Here is a 14,104-nt window from a genome sequence, read left to right on the forward strand (position 1 = left end):
TATATTCAAATAATTGAATAAAGCTGCCACAGGCTGGAAATGCAGCAACTTACAAATACCTTTAGAGCAACATAATGGAGCCTGATTACATTGAGGCAAACACTCTCACATGTCTCATGCAGGCCGCCAGTGGTCCACGTGATTCCAGCCAAATAAAAACCCAGAGACGCTCTAACTCTCTGCTCTATGAAAATAAGATTTAAATCTGCATGCGTGTGTCCACAGAAGTCATTTTACATTCATCAGGGGAAGAACCAGTGCAGTGTTTGCTTTGCATGTACTGTGTGTGTGTGTGTGTTTGTTTGTATGTGTGTATGTGTGTATGTGTGTGTGTGTGTGTGTGTGTGTGTGTGTGTGCGTGTGTCTGTGTGCGTGCATGTGTTTCCATAGCAGAATGTAGATGCTGCTGTATTTGTAGTTGACTCGGACAGCTGCAGCCAGCAGAGAAGAACAAACTTGTTTTAATTTGGCTTCCCTGCACTGCTGTAGAAACACTATCCTGACAACTGGATACGGAATGTAAATACATAGTTCTAGCTCCATCAGACCAGACTCCAGTCCTGCACAATGGCTCGCTGCTCACAAAAGCAGAAGAAGCTCATCGGAGACTGTCTCCATGGAAATGTGTTCTCCAACAAAGTCTCCTCTTCACCATCTCGACCACTCTATTTATAGAATGGTGGCGCTGGCGAGCAGGCAAAGGATGACTAACAGTATAGTGCGAATGGAAATGTGGAGTGTCTCAACCTCCTTGTGCTGCCTCTCATTCTGCTTGCAGCTTCATTTCAAACCAAAGGCTTTGAACAAGTGTTCACACAAAACAGCTGACGAACAACTCCCCCCCCTCCTGAGTGAAAGCAGGTTGTGTGTCTGAAGTCTCGGTGTGTGTGTGTCAGGCTTATGCAAAGCCTGCAGGCTATGCGCACATGGCAGATATCAGTGTGAAGACAGCGGGCAGCAGGGTCATGGCTAACCCTCTCTGGCAGAAGGTCGTGGGACTCTGCGGCCCGCTGCTTTATAACTTACGTGCGCGGAATGAGGATGAGAAAACCACAGGCAGTTCTGAGGTCAACAGCTTCCTCCTCAATGTCTGTCAATGGAACGGGTGGGAGGCGAGCGTGTGCATGCAAAATCTCTTGCACAAAAATGAATCAATGGAGATAAGATAGTTTTCATTCGCCTCACAGATCTGCCATAACAACAAAGATCCGGACTCTGCCGTGGCAATTTCTACAATCCCACTACCAACGAGGAAACGAGTCTCAAAACTCTCACCTTTCTTTAATGCTCGGGCATGGTGCATACCACAAAGTTTAGTTTGTAATATGCACCCAGATAGAAAACAGTTCACTGTCTTTATACATTTGGCTAACCCCTCCCACTCTGGTTGGGGTATGTTTAACAGTCAAAGGTTGAGATCTTTTGATGAATACAACAATGCCTAGTTAAAGCAGTCAGGCCAAAATACATTTAGTGTCTAGAGAAAATTTAGGTTACAGTGTCTAGAGATTCAATCATGATCAATCAAAGGGGAAATAAACATGATTATTATGGTCAACTGTTATATTTCCCTTAAAACTCTCATAGCTGTAGTGCACCTGCAGCAAAGCCACGGCCTTTTAAATGAGCAACAAAAAGACCTCCGCCTCAGCGGCCTTTAAAGTAACGAGCGTCAGAAGTCAAGGTAAAGTCCTCTCCTGTCATGCTAATTTATCTCATTAGCATTAGGCTACATGAATGCCATGCTTATAAATGCACCCCGCCGTAGTTTCACCCTAAATAGGAGCTCTAGCAAACAGCGTGGCGTTGATTCAATGGCCGAGAACATCTATGGCCGTCAGATTTGATAAGCAGACACACTCACTCTCATTCATTTTTTATTGAAACACATCTGTATCCGTTAGTGCTGCTGTGGTTACCATTGACTACCCCCTAATTGAATTGATGATGTGATACCACTGCGAGTCAAATGTTTAGTGTTCATTCAATCCAAAAGGTAAGGAAATTTGGCGTCAAGTCAGAGACCTCATCAACAATGGATTAAAGCAGCAACAGTCATTTACATAAGCAATTTATTTACTGCCCCGCTTCCTGTAGGTGCCTTTGAGCGGAGATGAGATTGTATCTCTCACACATTGTCCCATTTAAGTCCACACATGCTAGAAGACAGAACACCACTTATATACATTGGAAATGGTGGACGCTGCAGATCCTTGTGGTCTCGCGATGTATAGCTGCTTTACGACAAAAAAAAAAGTCACATAATGCTTGTAAACGAATACAGGAGCTAAATCAAACATTAACAATGTCCTGTTACCTGTAAAGTCCGACATTTTGATATGCTAATAAGGAAGTATGTCCCATGCTAAGCAACATCTTGCACAGTACACCTCTAATAGGATTATCTGGTCAGAGCCTCCAGTCCACCCAGGAATATCAAACACCATTAAAACGACTGGTCGGTTTGAATGAGGCTCTGAAGCGCTGAGGCAGCGAAAGAAAAGCTCTAACCACCACCGCTGCCCCACCGCATAATATAAGACCCCCTCCCCACCTCTTCTCGTACCCGTTCAACCTCCACTCCGCTCTCTGTAACAGTCCTGCTCGTTCCACATGTCTCCAGCCATTGATCCACTTGCCCTGATACAGGAGTTAATTAAAAGAAACAAGACTCAAAGCTCAGACCCCTGATTCATTTAAAACTGGCAGTAAAGTAGTCAGAGGAGACGGGCCTCTAATCAACAGCAAAACCACGACTATCAGACCAAAGAAACTTTACACACACACACCAGAAAACTGCACTAAAATAGCATGAGCTTATGAATGGGGTTGTTGTGACCACGTGTGGCTTGTCTCTCTGGTCCAGTTCATCATTACAAATAACACAATGGAACTTGAGGGATTATAGTCCATTGTCGGAGAAAGGTGTGCATCTCTGTTTTCCATGGTGAATCCCCTGTGTGTGGTTTTGTGTACCTAGGCACAGCTATAAACTGGGTAATTACAGTGCAAACAAATCAGGCGCCAGGCCGAACAGAGAGTCTTGCTTTCTGGGGCTCATTGACTCGCTGGATGTGCGCAGAGTCGGATCAATCTCGGTTAAGGTTCAGTTCTTGACTTCTGTTTGTGTAATGAGGTTGCCACGAGCATCATTCAGAAAATACTGACGGCTCATTTGAGACAGAGAGACGAATGTTATTGGTTAAAGCGTAGAAGAAAACAAAACAGAAATGGTGTAGTTTTGTGAGTCAGCGTAAACGGTCCTTGAAGCTTCTGGATAATAAAAATTGTAATGCACAATGTTGTTTTGTGGGTGGCAGACAGCCTGTTCTCTTTCATGACCTTTAAGACATCCTTTCTCTGAGCAGCTGCCAGGCAACCACTGCTTTCTGTGTGCCTCCTGAGATACATAGTGATTGTGCGTTTAAAGGATGACTGGCATCATTAAAATCTGCTTTCAGACATGCTTTGAAGTCCACACATTTTTGAGAGGGCAAATGTCCAAATCAGTCGTCTTTCCAAATCATTCATCCCGCATGTTTTCTGGAACTTTTCCTTTCAGCCCCCTGATAAAATGTCAAGAAAATGAGTGAGCCTATGAGAGAATACAGCAGAATAATTAACAGCAATCGAGAGGGAGCTGGTGTCGATGTGCTATGCTCTACCCAGACGCCACCCCTCACTTGAATGTTCCGGAAACTTTCCTGTTGGTGTGAATGCTTTTGACCATTACAGTCTCCTGCTGCATTCTTCATGTGTCAAAGGCTGTGTCATGTGTCATGTGTCATGTGTCATGTGTCATGTGTCATGTGTCATGTGTCATGCCATGACTTGTCTGCACATTGCAACAGCTTAAGCAACTTTCCCCTCATTGTTAATATATATTTTACCATGTTTGTTGTACTGTGAAACAGCATGAAACCATGTAGCTTAGACATTATCATGTGTGTCCTAAAGCCTGGGCACACAATACAAACAGAGCAGGGCCGGCCGACTATTCTCCTTAGCAGAACAAAAGCTTGAGTATGACCTTTAAATTGCATTTTAGAGAAAATAAGCAATTTTGCAAATGTTTAAGTATCAACAAATATATCCATTTTTAGTAAATTCTATTTTGATATCAAGAATATGTGATGACAAGTTGTATTTCCTCCCATTTCCCTTTAAAGGGACACATGTCTGATCTGCACACTTCTTTGACTTGACTTTGCTACAAAATGAGTGCAACAGCAAAAATCAATGTATGTCGGTTTAAACGGGCTCTATTCTATTGTGATGGCTGTAACCCCAGGTAAAAGGAGCAAAGTGAACAGATGCTAAAGAAAAACCAACAAACTGCAGCCTGCTCCGCACAACACCTCCCGGATCCACCACGGAGAGGTAATTCCTCCTAAGACAAAATCAAACTCCCTGTAGCCACAGTGACCTCCACACAAGGATGATGTCACAGCTCCCCTGCCACACACCCTGTTTAACCATGACCAACAGAAGCCCACATTTCCCTGGTACCTCAACCCCACAGTGTTTCACTACACAGATAAACGCCATGCAGATTTCCCTTCCAGCAGTGCAGGGCCCTCGGCTGTCCTCGGCAGCTCAGAGATCGACAGGCTTTGTCAGGGGTCACATCACCGGTACAAAAAAGGTGCAACCAACTTGAAAATGTCAAGCTCTCTTGCCATTAACCCAGTGCATTGATCCAGTAGGAACAAAAGAACTACTTATAAATGTGTGTTTGTGGGGGGTATCCAAGCAATTATAACGCGTAGGTCTGCAGGGGTCATGCTTTGAAAATAATCTTTTAAATCTGTTGAGGACATTTTATTCTCCTTTTAATGCTTGTCTCAAACGTCTGCATCTATCTTGTTTTGGTTCAACTGTAACCTAATGGGGCAGAATCATGTCCTTGAACACCCAGTAATGTATCACTTTTTCCTCAAGAGTTTCTAAATGACTTATAAGCAAGAGTTATATACTCAGAATCAGTCATCAGGGTTCTTAAATGCGCCTGTTTCACCACCTTCCATGATGCTAATTGGATCATTCATTACATTTTAGTGAGTGCTAACAAGCACAAAAAAGTTGAGTGAGCACTTCTATCCATACATCGACAAATTTTTCCTGAAACAGTGCAATGGTAAATAAAACCTCTATTTGGAGGAAAACTGTGTTTAACAGCTCGACGTTTGCAATAATCCTTTCAGTTCGGCTGGCTGTGACAAGGGACTGCTAATGAGAAGCAGATTTGCTCACTCCATCTCTCTTCAATGAAGAGGTGAGCAGGAGGCCGGGGGAATCTTCACGTTAAAAAATCCCACCACTCCTGTGAATAACTTTCCAGCCACTGCTCCACTAATCAGTGAAACACGACTCATTCATACACAGTAAGAAGCGATTCCAATTAGGAGCTGCCTCTCTTGACAGCTTTCACTTTCTTCTCTCCTTTTGCCCATTTTACAGCGATGACTCTCCTCTTCCCTGATATGATTGTTTCTGCTTTTCATGGCACAATCGTAGTTTATGGAAAAATTTGACTCAGTCCGCTATATTGTTTTCAATTCAATCAAACAGCACGATGTAGATAAGCGCACGCATGGTGTGAATACTGGGGAGCTAGGATCCGGAAAATACAGCTTTATCCTTGTATTGATATGAGACGCTCGACATGCAATAATCTGATAATGGTTCTTACTTTCATTAGAATACAAATGATATCTAATCCTGACTTTCCTGTGTATGTATATCTGCAGTGCAGTGGAATTAAATTGCATAGGGTGCCATAATGCATGAAAGACAGGAAAAATTGTCACTACCAACTGTCAATTCCCCAGCCCTCAGCCAGCATCTGCCCTACAATCCTGCTTATATTAATTCAACAGGAAGATGTATAAACAACAATAAATTGATTCCTTCAGGAGAGGTGAACTTCATCCCGCTCTAACACTTATTGAAGAATCTTGATATTTTTCAGTTCTTTCAAATTGAACTCTATGAAAAGCAAACAAGGTGTGATCGATAAACAACAGGAAGCAAATGTATCTTGAGGAGTAGGGGTAATAAGTTGGTATTGCCCTAACTTTAAATACAATAATAGTTTTGAGATTTACAAGGTGTTACTTGAAAGAAAGAAAAATTAGTTTTTCTGTTATTGGTAAAGTTATGAGAGCTGCACCTTCTGCAGTGACACTGTGTATTAGTGACGTCCTGTGTCAATATACAAGATTGTGGACATTTGTCTCACAGTGTCAGAACCACAACACCTATAGTGAGGAGTGAAATTCGGAGATGCAGCACCTTTAGAGCAGCCAGTGGGTGGACGCCTCCGACAAAAGAAAGGTTGATAATCACACATGAACAGCTTCAGGTACCACATTAGCATATTCATTTGCAATTAGGGCTGCCCTATTTTTAAGGCTCGTCTGGCCTGCAGATATTACTGACTCTTTCCCCCTCATGTGGTTCCTCCATTGTTCTTTCTCTGCTTAATCTTAAACTTGCCAAGGCTTTATGTAAATATAGATGTGATAATGTGATAAACAAAAATTACAGTCAATTAAAGGATATCCTCAAACAAGAATGATATGAAGCTGTTTAGATATTGCCAATAACTGCAAGTAAATTAGTGTAATTGGACAAAATGATAATACCTATAACTGGAAATGCTTTCACATGACTGTCACATTTTTCGACAGATGTGGGCACAGCTGACCTTCTTACAAGCTGGACCTGCCCAGTCTAATTTACAATGCTTATTTGGACCCAGCATTACAACAGATTTGCCTGGCTGTCACAATAATGAGCCCAATCCCAAACCTAATCCAAGGAAAGGCTGAGCTGCTGATGACCTTCAGATTCTAGCAGCAGACTCACCTGCCCCCCTGGCAGAGGACGCCACCAGCTCCATGTCCCAGAAATGAGAGGGGGTAACCAAGCGCTCCTGCCATCCATCATCACATTACACACATTGGCCTAGTTTAATGTCCTTTGCAGACTTGACTGAAGACACGCTGGGCCACACAGAAACATGGGAAGCAGCTAATTAGTCTATGCCAACAGCAGAGGTTCACCAGTCATTTACCACTTCAAGGGTGAAATCCCTTCCAGAGTACTAATGAGGCCTTTGTCCATCACAGTAGTCTCATCCATAACAATGCTGCAGCATCTCACAGACGCATGTGGCCCCTTGAAGAAAGCATTAAAATGATAACCGCGTATTCAAACAAGGACACAGATTGTAGAATACTGCAACATTCAGTAAGAGTCTAACTGAACCATTTCACCTTCTAGGAAAGTTCTTTTGACCAGAGGGTAAACAGCTGGTGAGCGTGAGAAAGGTTACTGTGCTGAGGAGGTGCTGTAGTCTGATGCACTCAGAGAGCTCGGGGAAATCAGAAGAAGAAAGCACAGGGGAAACAGGACACGCACCATGTGTGCTGGAGGTATACAAGGAAGAAGAAAAGGGAGGCTTTCTTCCCCTCTGTGCCAGTGAATTGCTTTAAAAGAACCTTTTATAGAAAAGTTATACAACAATACAACTATAAAACTCAAATCTGTTTTGGGGCAAGTGTCAAAATAACTGCAGTAGAAGATGCATTGCATACTGTTCGAATATGACTTCCTTCAGTTGCAGCAATAGTCAAGGCAATTAACAAAATGTTATGAGTGGTATGACTGTATCACTATACAGTACATGGTCTATACCACTTTCCTTTGAGGATTGCAGGAAACTAGAAAACGGAATAAAAAGAAGTACAACAATGTAAGGAAGACAATAGTGTTAAAAACAGAAGATATCATAAAAATAAGTCTTGTGTTGTTTTTTAAAACTATCAACACATGTAGGATGTCTGATGTGTGGATGAAGTTTGTTCCAAAACTGTGGTGCATAGCAAGAAAAAGCTGCTTCCCCAATCAAATCAAGAGAAGTTGATTAGGGGAGCCAGGTAGTGGGAATTAATTTCCCAGTGATACAATGGCTGATGGGACTAGCATATCTCTCTGTAAAAAGAACAATACTTATTCATTGGAAAATGAAAATGAGACCCACACAAGTAGAGTTGAATGCTTAAAAAAGAAATCCACACTCAGACATAGCAAGAGGCTTTGGCAAAGAATTACAAAGATGGAAGGAGAGAACAGCTGCTATTGCAAATGCAAAGAGAGGATCACATTTACATTAAACTTTACATCAAATGTGCTGAATCATAATATGTATCATTAAACATCTCCAATAATAGTTGAAACCCCCTGAAAGGTACTTTGCATGACAGAGGGTGCTGCCAGGACCACATTTTGCTATAGTCAAACACAAATACGTCGCACACAGGCCCACAAAGTGCAAAGAAATACCAGCCCCACTGTCACGGCTGGTGATTATTCTTGCTACTGCTCGCCAGGCTGATCACCATCTGAGCTGACAGGAACTCTGTCAGAAGAACCACACCGACTAAAACCATCAGCATTTCTCATCCCTGCCCCAAGACGACAACACACACGTTACTTTGTTTGGCAAGGCAATCCATGACATTTTCACTTCTCCCTTAAATTTTAGGGAGTGAGAAAATGTGCCTCTACATTAGGCATGTTCATGAGCTACTCGGTCTCATTATGGCCAAGTACAAGCTAGAATGTACCAACATGATCTGGCCAATAAAATGTCAGATTTGTCTGCATCCATTGGATATACTAGGTTGTTTTAAGTCAGCCATCTTTGTTATTTTATTAGGTAGGATAAATGGAGAGAGATCATCCGTTAATAAACTGCATCTATTTCTAATTTGTTAAACGTATTCCTCACCCTTAAGTGAGCACAGTGTTTTGATGTCAAGAGGACAAATATTGAAATTCCCCAAACAAACTAAAAGACTGAAGTAGGTTCTTGACCGAAGTGCAACTATTTCTAAAGCACTGATTATTCACGATATATTTGATTTGGTGGAGACACAATTATGGTATCTGTAATACAATCCAGTTCAACTGTTCAGCCATGAATCTACATTTATGACACGTATGACATGGGTAGGTGGTGAAAGTTTAAAAAAGGTGGGGTTATATCTGCTAAATCTCCCCTTTGCCCTTACCTTTACTGCAAATGCAGCATGTTAAGCTCCTCTCTGACTTGCACTGAACTTTGGACACACTGGAGGTGCTGTATGTGAGAGTGCAAATATCACAATTGCTCTAGACATTTTCCGGACCTTTTCCTGACAGCCCTCTCGCAAAATATCTGTACTTGGATCCAGATATTTTCCAGTGTTCATGTCGGAAATCACCTTTAGTGATACTACTTCTAACCTGGTTATCGGAAATTAGAACTGAGAAGAATGGTGGACCACACACAACATCACTATCAAGAGCTGTCAATGCTAATATCTTTCTATATTTAAATTTTCTTGAATTAATAATTTGATTAACATAGGATAAATTACTGTACGTTTACTGTATGTCCCCAATTCAACTACATTTACATTGATCCTCTGTTCACACGTAGACAAATGAGAGCAAACCGCAACCCAACACAGTAGCCTCATTTAGGACGAACCTAACCCCATAGAAACCACACAAAAACATATCAGGGTCACAGTCTGTGATCCATTTTTTTATTTTAGCAGACACTGAAATCTTTTCAGAAAGCAAATGAAGTAGATTTGTTTCTAGACATTGATCTAACTAAGATAAGATGCCACTGAAAAAGAGTGAACCAACAAGCCTGCTCGCCTGGCAACACAAGATCGGTTGGTCCTCCTCTATTTCCTGTTCATTACTCTGCAGCCCCCAATTTCAGACTCATTCAAACAGTGAAGTAGGCGCTCAGCAGTGAACTACTAAACTGTCCAACGGTTAACTGGGAATAGATATCAGCTTGGCTTACAGCTGATTTACAATTTAGAATTTCTGAGAGGATTTCTGAGTGATTATCTGTCTGACACCAGATAGCAAATTATTCATGTTTTATTCAACCTTTTCAATATCAGTATTCTAAATGCTATAGGATATCAAATTGCTGATCTTTTTGGTATCTCCAATCCCTGAAAGAGGGTTATCTTGTGTGTGATCCCTCTCCAAGTACTTTGAATTTTTTAAAAGAGGGTTATTTTTTCCCCCCTTATCCACATTAGTTATTTGTGTCATTTGCTGTGAAGCTACAAACGCCTCATAATTGTTCATTTAGCTATTCCAGGCCTTAACGTCCACTGTACTCAAATCAGTCAATATCATATGCTAATGTGGAAAGTGTAAGCATATAAGAAGCAGTTACATGGCATAATATATGGACTGCATGGAATGTCCAGGCTTACAAATCAATCATTTTTGTAACTTTACCTTTGACTGATTCTACTCTATCATATCACTTCGCCTCATATAGCCTAGCAAGAGCATATGAAACCCCGCAGGAAAACTCAAATCAATTTCCTTACCCACTAAAGAAAACCCTCTAGATTGCACTTCGTGTCCATTAAAATTGCCTCTGTGTACAGATAGTAATCTAATATCAGTGAAAAGATGGAACAGTACCGCTGCGCTGACCAAAGATTATTAAGATTTCTCTTCACTTAAGGTACCAGACACTGTTCGATCAAATCTGGGGATAGACACGCAGGTCACCATTAGAGACCTCTGACATTAGTATTGAAATGCCATAACATATTTCCCATGCAGGAGGCAAGACTGTCAATCATCAGACTCCAGAGAGAAGAAAGCAATCTATGATGAGGCTAAACTGTATAAATGACAGCTAATAAAACCCGCCATTCATCATTTATAGTGGAATGTTTCATCCTCCATACGATTCATCCATTTACTGTGAGATCAGAAATGGAGTCAGAAACAATTTTGCTCATATTTAGGATTTCATTAATGAACGTGCCTTGTGTGGACCAGTTTACCAATCATTCAACCATCACATCACCTTCAGCAGACAACAGCCCAGGGCACACAGTCACTCTCTTATCACACTAAGCCGGGTAACTTCAGCGGTGAGCCCGTCAAAGCAGCAGGGATAAATTAGTTTAGTCCTACACTGATTGGATTTAAAGCCAGGGGTGGGCTTTGAACTTGTGGCCCCAAAGACAAAAGCCCCAAACTGCTCAGCTTTAATGAACACGTCGGCTTAAATGGAAACAAATAAGTAAACGAAACATGATTCGATCTCCATTTCACTCCCAGGTTCACCGTGAGACTCAGTGCTTTTAAAGCACCAGAGGGAAAGGACGACAGTACACCCCAACTTCAGCCTGCAATTCATAAACCTTTTACAATAACTGTGTATTTGCAGTGACTCAACTCTTCTGCCACACTTTCAGACAGCAGCATTTAATATGACAGCTGACTCGACAGTAATCTGGTGCAGGTTAAACGTGAGCCTCTGGAGCCCAGTGTCTGTTCTGCATTCCTAAGGAGACGACCCATCCGGACTGCACCTTGTTAGAGAAGCAGCAGTGACTCTGAGTCGCCCACTGCTGCAAACTGGCATATTTGTGCTTTTTGGTAAACATGTCCTACTAGCCGGACACAAAATGCTTAGTGGCAACTCAATGGCACGTGGCCCATTGCAGATTCATAGGTACATGTCTAGAAACAGAGATCCCCCACTGCAGTGAAGAACTCACACATGAATGTAGAGGTTTGGCTGTCACACAGTAACAGACAGGTTCAGAAGCAGCAGCAGAGACGCTCCGAAAGACGGAGACACGATACAACAGGCAAACAAAACTCCAACTTGAGCAGACTGAAATGAAATGAAAACCTATTAGGGGCAACTCTGCGGAGATACGGCTCACCCTGTTAAATCACTTAAGGTTTAAATAGGCCAAGTTATTTTAGAGAAGGGGAGAACATTTCCTCTCCTCGGGGGTAAATGTGTTCTGTTGTAATAGTCCACAGTAGGCAACAGCTACAGGGGGCCGATGTGTAGACGTGTGCACCAAACTGTGTGTCTATTTGGACAGCCTCTTAACCTCCAGACCAGCCTGTTACACAGGAAGGAGAAGCCTCATTTGGTTTCACAAAGCCTGTTGCAAGCACGCGCATGTGTTTGTGTAGGCGAGGGGAGGGGGGGGGGGGGGTCGGAAAAGATCAACAATAGTGAGAGAAAAAGGGCAACCAAGAGAATAAACAGAGAGCAAGACAAAGAAAAACATAAAGGGAAGTGAGCCCTGTTGGCAAAAGAAGACCAAAAATCTATCACGGTGACGTTTCTAGCTACAGAGAAAGAGTCATTCTGTTGTGGGCTGCTATGACTTCCTCATTCTTTCGTATTCAGGTCCATCCTGTGCTTCACCTCCCTCCTCAGGCGGCTGCTGCTACAATAGCTGAGAGTTTACTCCGCCGAGGGAGTGGGTCACAGAGGCAGGGACGACGTGTGCAACCACCATTGCGCCGTAGTGACAGTTCTGTAAAACCCAATTACCTCTTGGTTTTTTTAGGCTGCGTCTATCGCTACAGTGGCTGTGTGTAAAGAACCTGAATTAGCTTGCAGGAAAACCCAGGATCCCCCCCCCCCTCTCTCTCTCTCCCTCCCTCCTCCTGAATGGGGAAACACCCACAGGGAGGGGTGCAAAAAAATGACAGGCTGGCTGGAGAGTCTGACATCATCCAAGTGTGGGTTCTCCATGTTACAGTGGAGGCACATGTGTGTGTGTGTGTGTGTGTGTGTGTGTGTGTACGTGTGTGTGTGTGTGTCTCTTCTGCTCTCACACAATCACAACTGTAGTTTTCCTCTGGAGCTCTGCTGGGTAGACATTCATTATTCTGAGTTTCTGCTGCTGCACCACACACACACACACACACACACACACACACACACACACACACACACACACACACACACACACACACACACACACACACACACACACACACACACACACACACACACACACACACACACACACACACACACACACACACACACAAGCACACACACACACACACACAAGCACACACACACACACACACACACACACACACACGCTGCAGTTCACACACTGTGTAGAGGCAGAGGGATGAGGGGATCCATCGGTCATGGACTGGCAACCAAGCCATCCTGCAGCCCTCCTTAAAAAATAAAAGCCCATGCTCACACCAAACATCCTTATTGCAGCAGCACACACAAAACAGAAGACACCCATCCACATCCGTCGGTGACCAGACCTCGAAGCCCTTCATCTGCAGCAGAAACAGTCCCATCACCTACAATGGGATCGCATTCAAATTAACTCACAGCACTGGGGACGACAGGGGCTGGATTAATACCCCTGCAAAGTTGAAGGACGAGGGAGGGAACATGGGATGTGGGGCAGAGCTGTGTGTGCAGGCTGGTGACTGTACAGCGCCAGTGGGATGGTGATGGGCTCCAGGAAGCTCTCCACTGGAAAACACTGCATTACCCGTGTGTGAGAGCTCCACGTCCCGCTGTGAATCAACCCAACCACACGGGCACCGGGCTGGCCTCATGACTCATCCCGGCGCCTCACCTCTCCGCTGGGAGAAGAGACCAAGACATGAACGGAGAGAAATCCTGAGGCTAGTTAGCTTTACTTCCTTAGCCAGCCCAGCCGAGGCGCCGCGCTCTGCCTCTCCTTCCTCCCCCTCCGGGTCCAGCCCGCCCGCCCGGTCCCCCTACACCTCCGTCCTGGGACTTACCGGTCGTATGTGCTGGTGTCGCCGCTGTGACGAGACAACAAGTGCCGGGAGGCTGCCGGCCGCCGCTCCGCTGCTCCGGGACAACAGGAGGACCGATCTGCACACTTTCGCAGCCATCTCTGTAGTGGAAAGCTCGCCGGGAAGAAGAGTGCTGCGGGCGGACCGAGACGCACCGAGGGGAAGAGGGGAGGGTGGTGGGCGGGTTCGCGGGGCTGGACTACGGCTTCACACACATGCCCAGTGTTGCACCAGTATGCACACAGCAAAAAAAAAAAAAAGACTTGTGTGCTGGCTGTTCCCGAAAAGCAAACACATGAGCAGACTGCGCTAGACTTACTAACCCAGCTCACACCGCTCCGGTTGCACCTATTGAAGGTCACAAAAAAGTGTCGTCTCATTACAGATGTGTGCAGATGTGCTGTGACAGCTCAATGCAGCATTACTACATTTTAGTTTGGGA

General features: G+C 43.8%; 1 protein-coding gene across 2 annotated transcripts in view; it reads right to left on the reverse strand.

Annotated features, from left to right (window-relative positions):
- mcu (mitochondrial calcium uniporter) overlaps positions 1-13,805 on the reverse strand; it is a 56,633-nt gene extending 42,828 nt beyond the window's left edge. For both annotated transcript variants that reach the window (XM_061087198.1, XM_061087197.1), the window contains exon 1: positions 13,645-13,805. In XM_061087198.1, coding sequence (XP_060943181.1) covers positions 13,645-13,761 — 117 coding nt within the window. In that variant the 5' untranslated portion in view covers positions 13,762-13,805. The remainder of the gene's footprint in view (positions 1-13,644) is intronic.
- Positions 13,806-14,104: the final 299 nt, after the last annotated feature.

This window comes from Limanda limanda, chromosome 15, assembly GCF_963576545.1.
Source record: "Limanda limanda chromosome 15, fLimLim1.1, whole genome shotgun sequence".
In the NCBI taxonomy this organism is placed as follows: Eukaryota; Metazoa; Chordata; class Actinopteri; order Pleuronectiformes; family Pleuronectidae; genus Limanda; species Limanda limanda.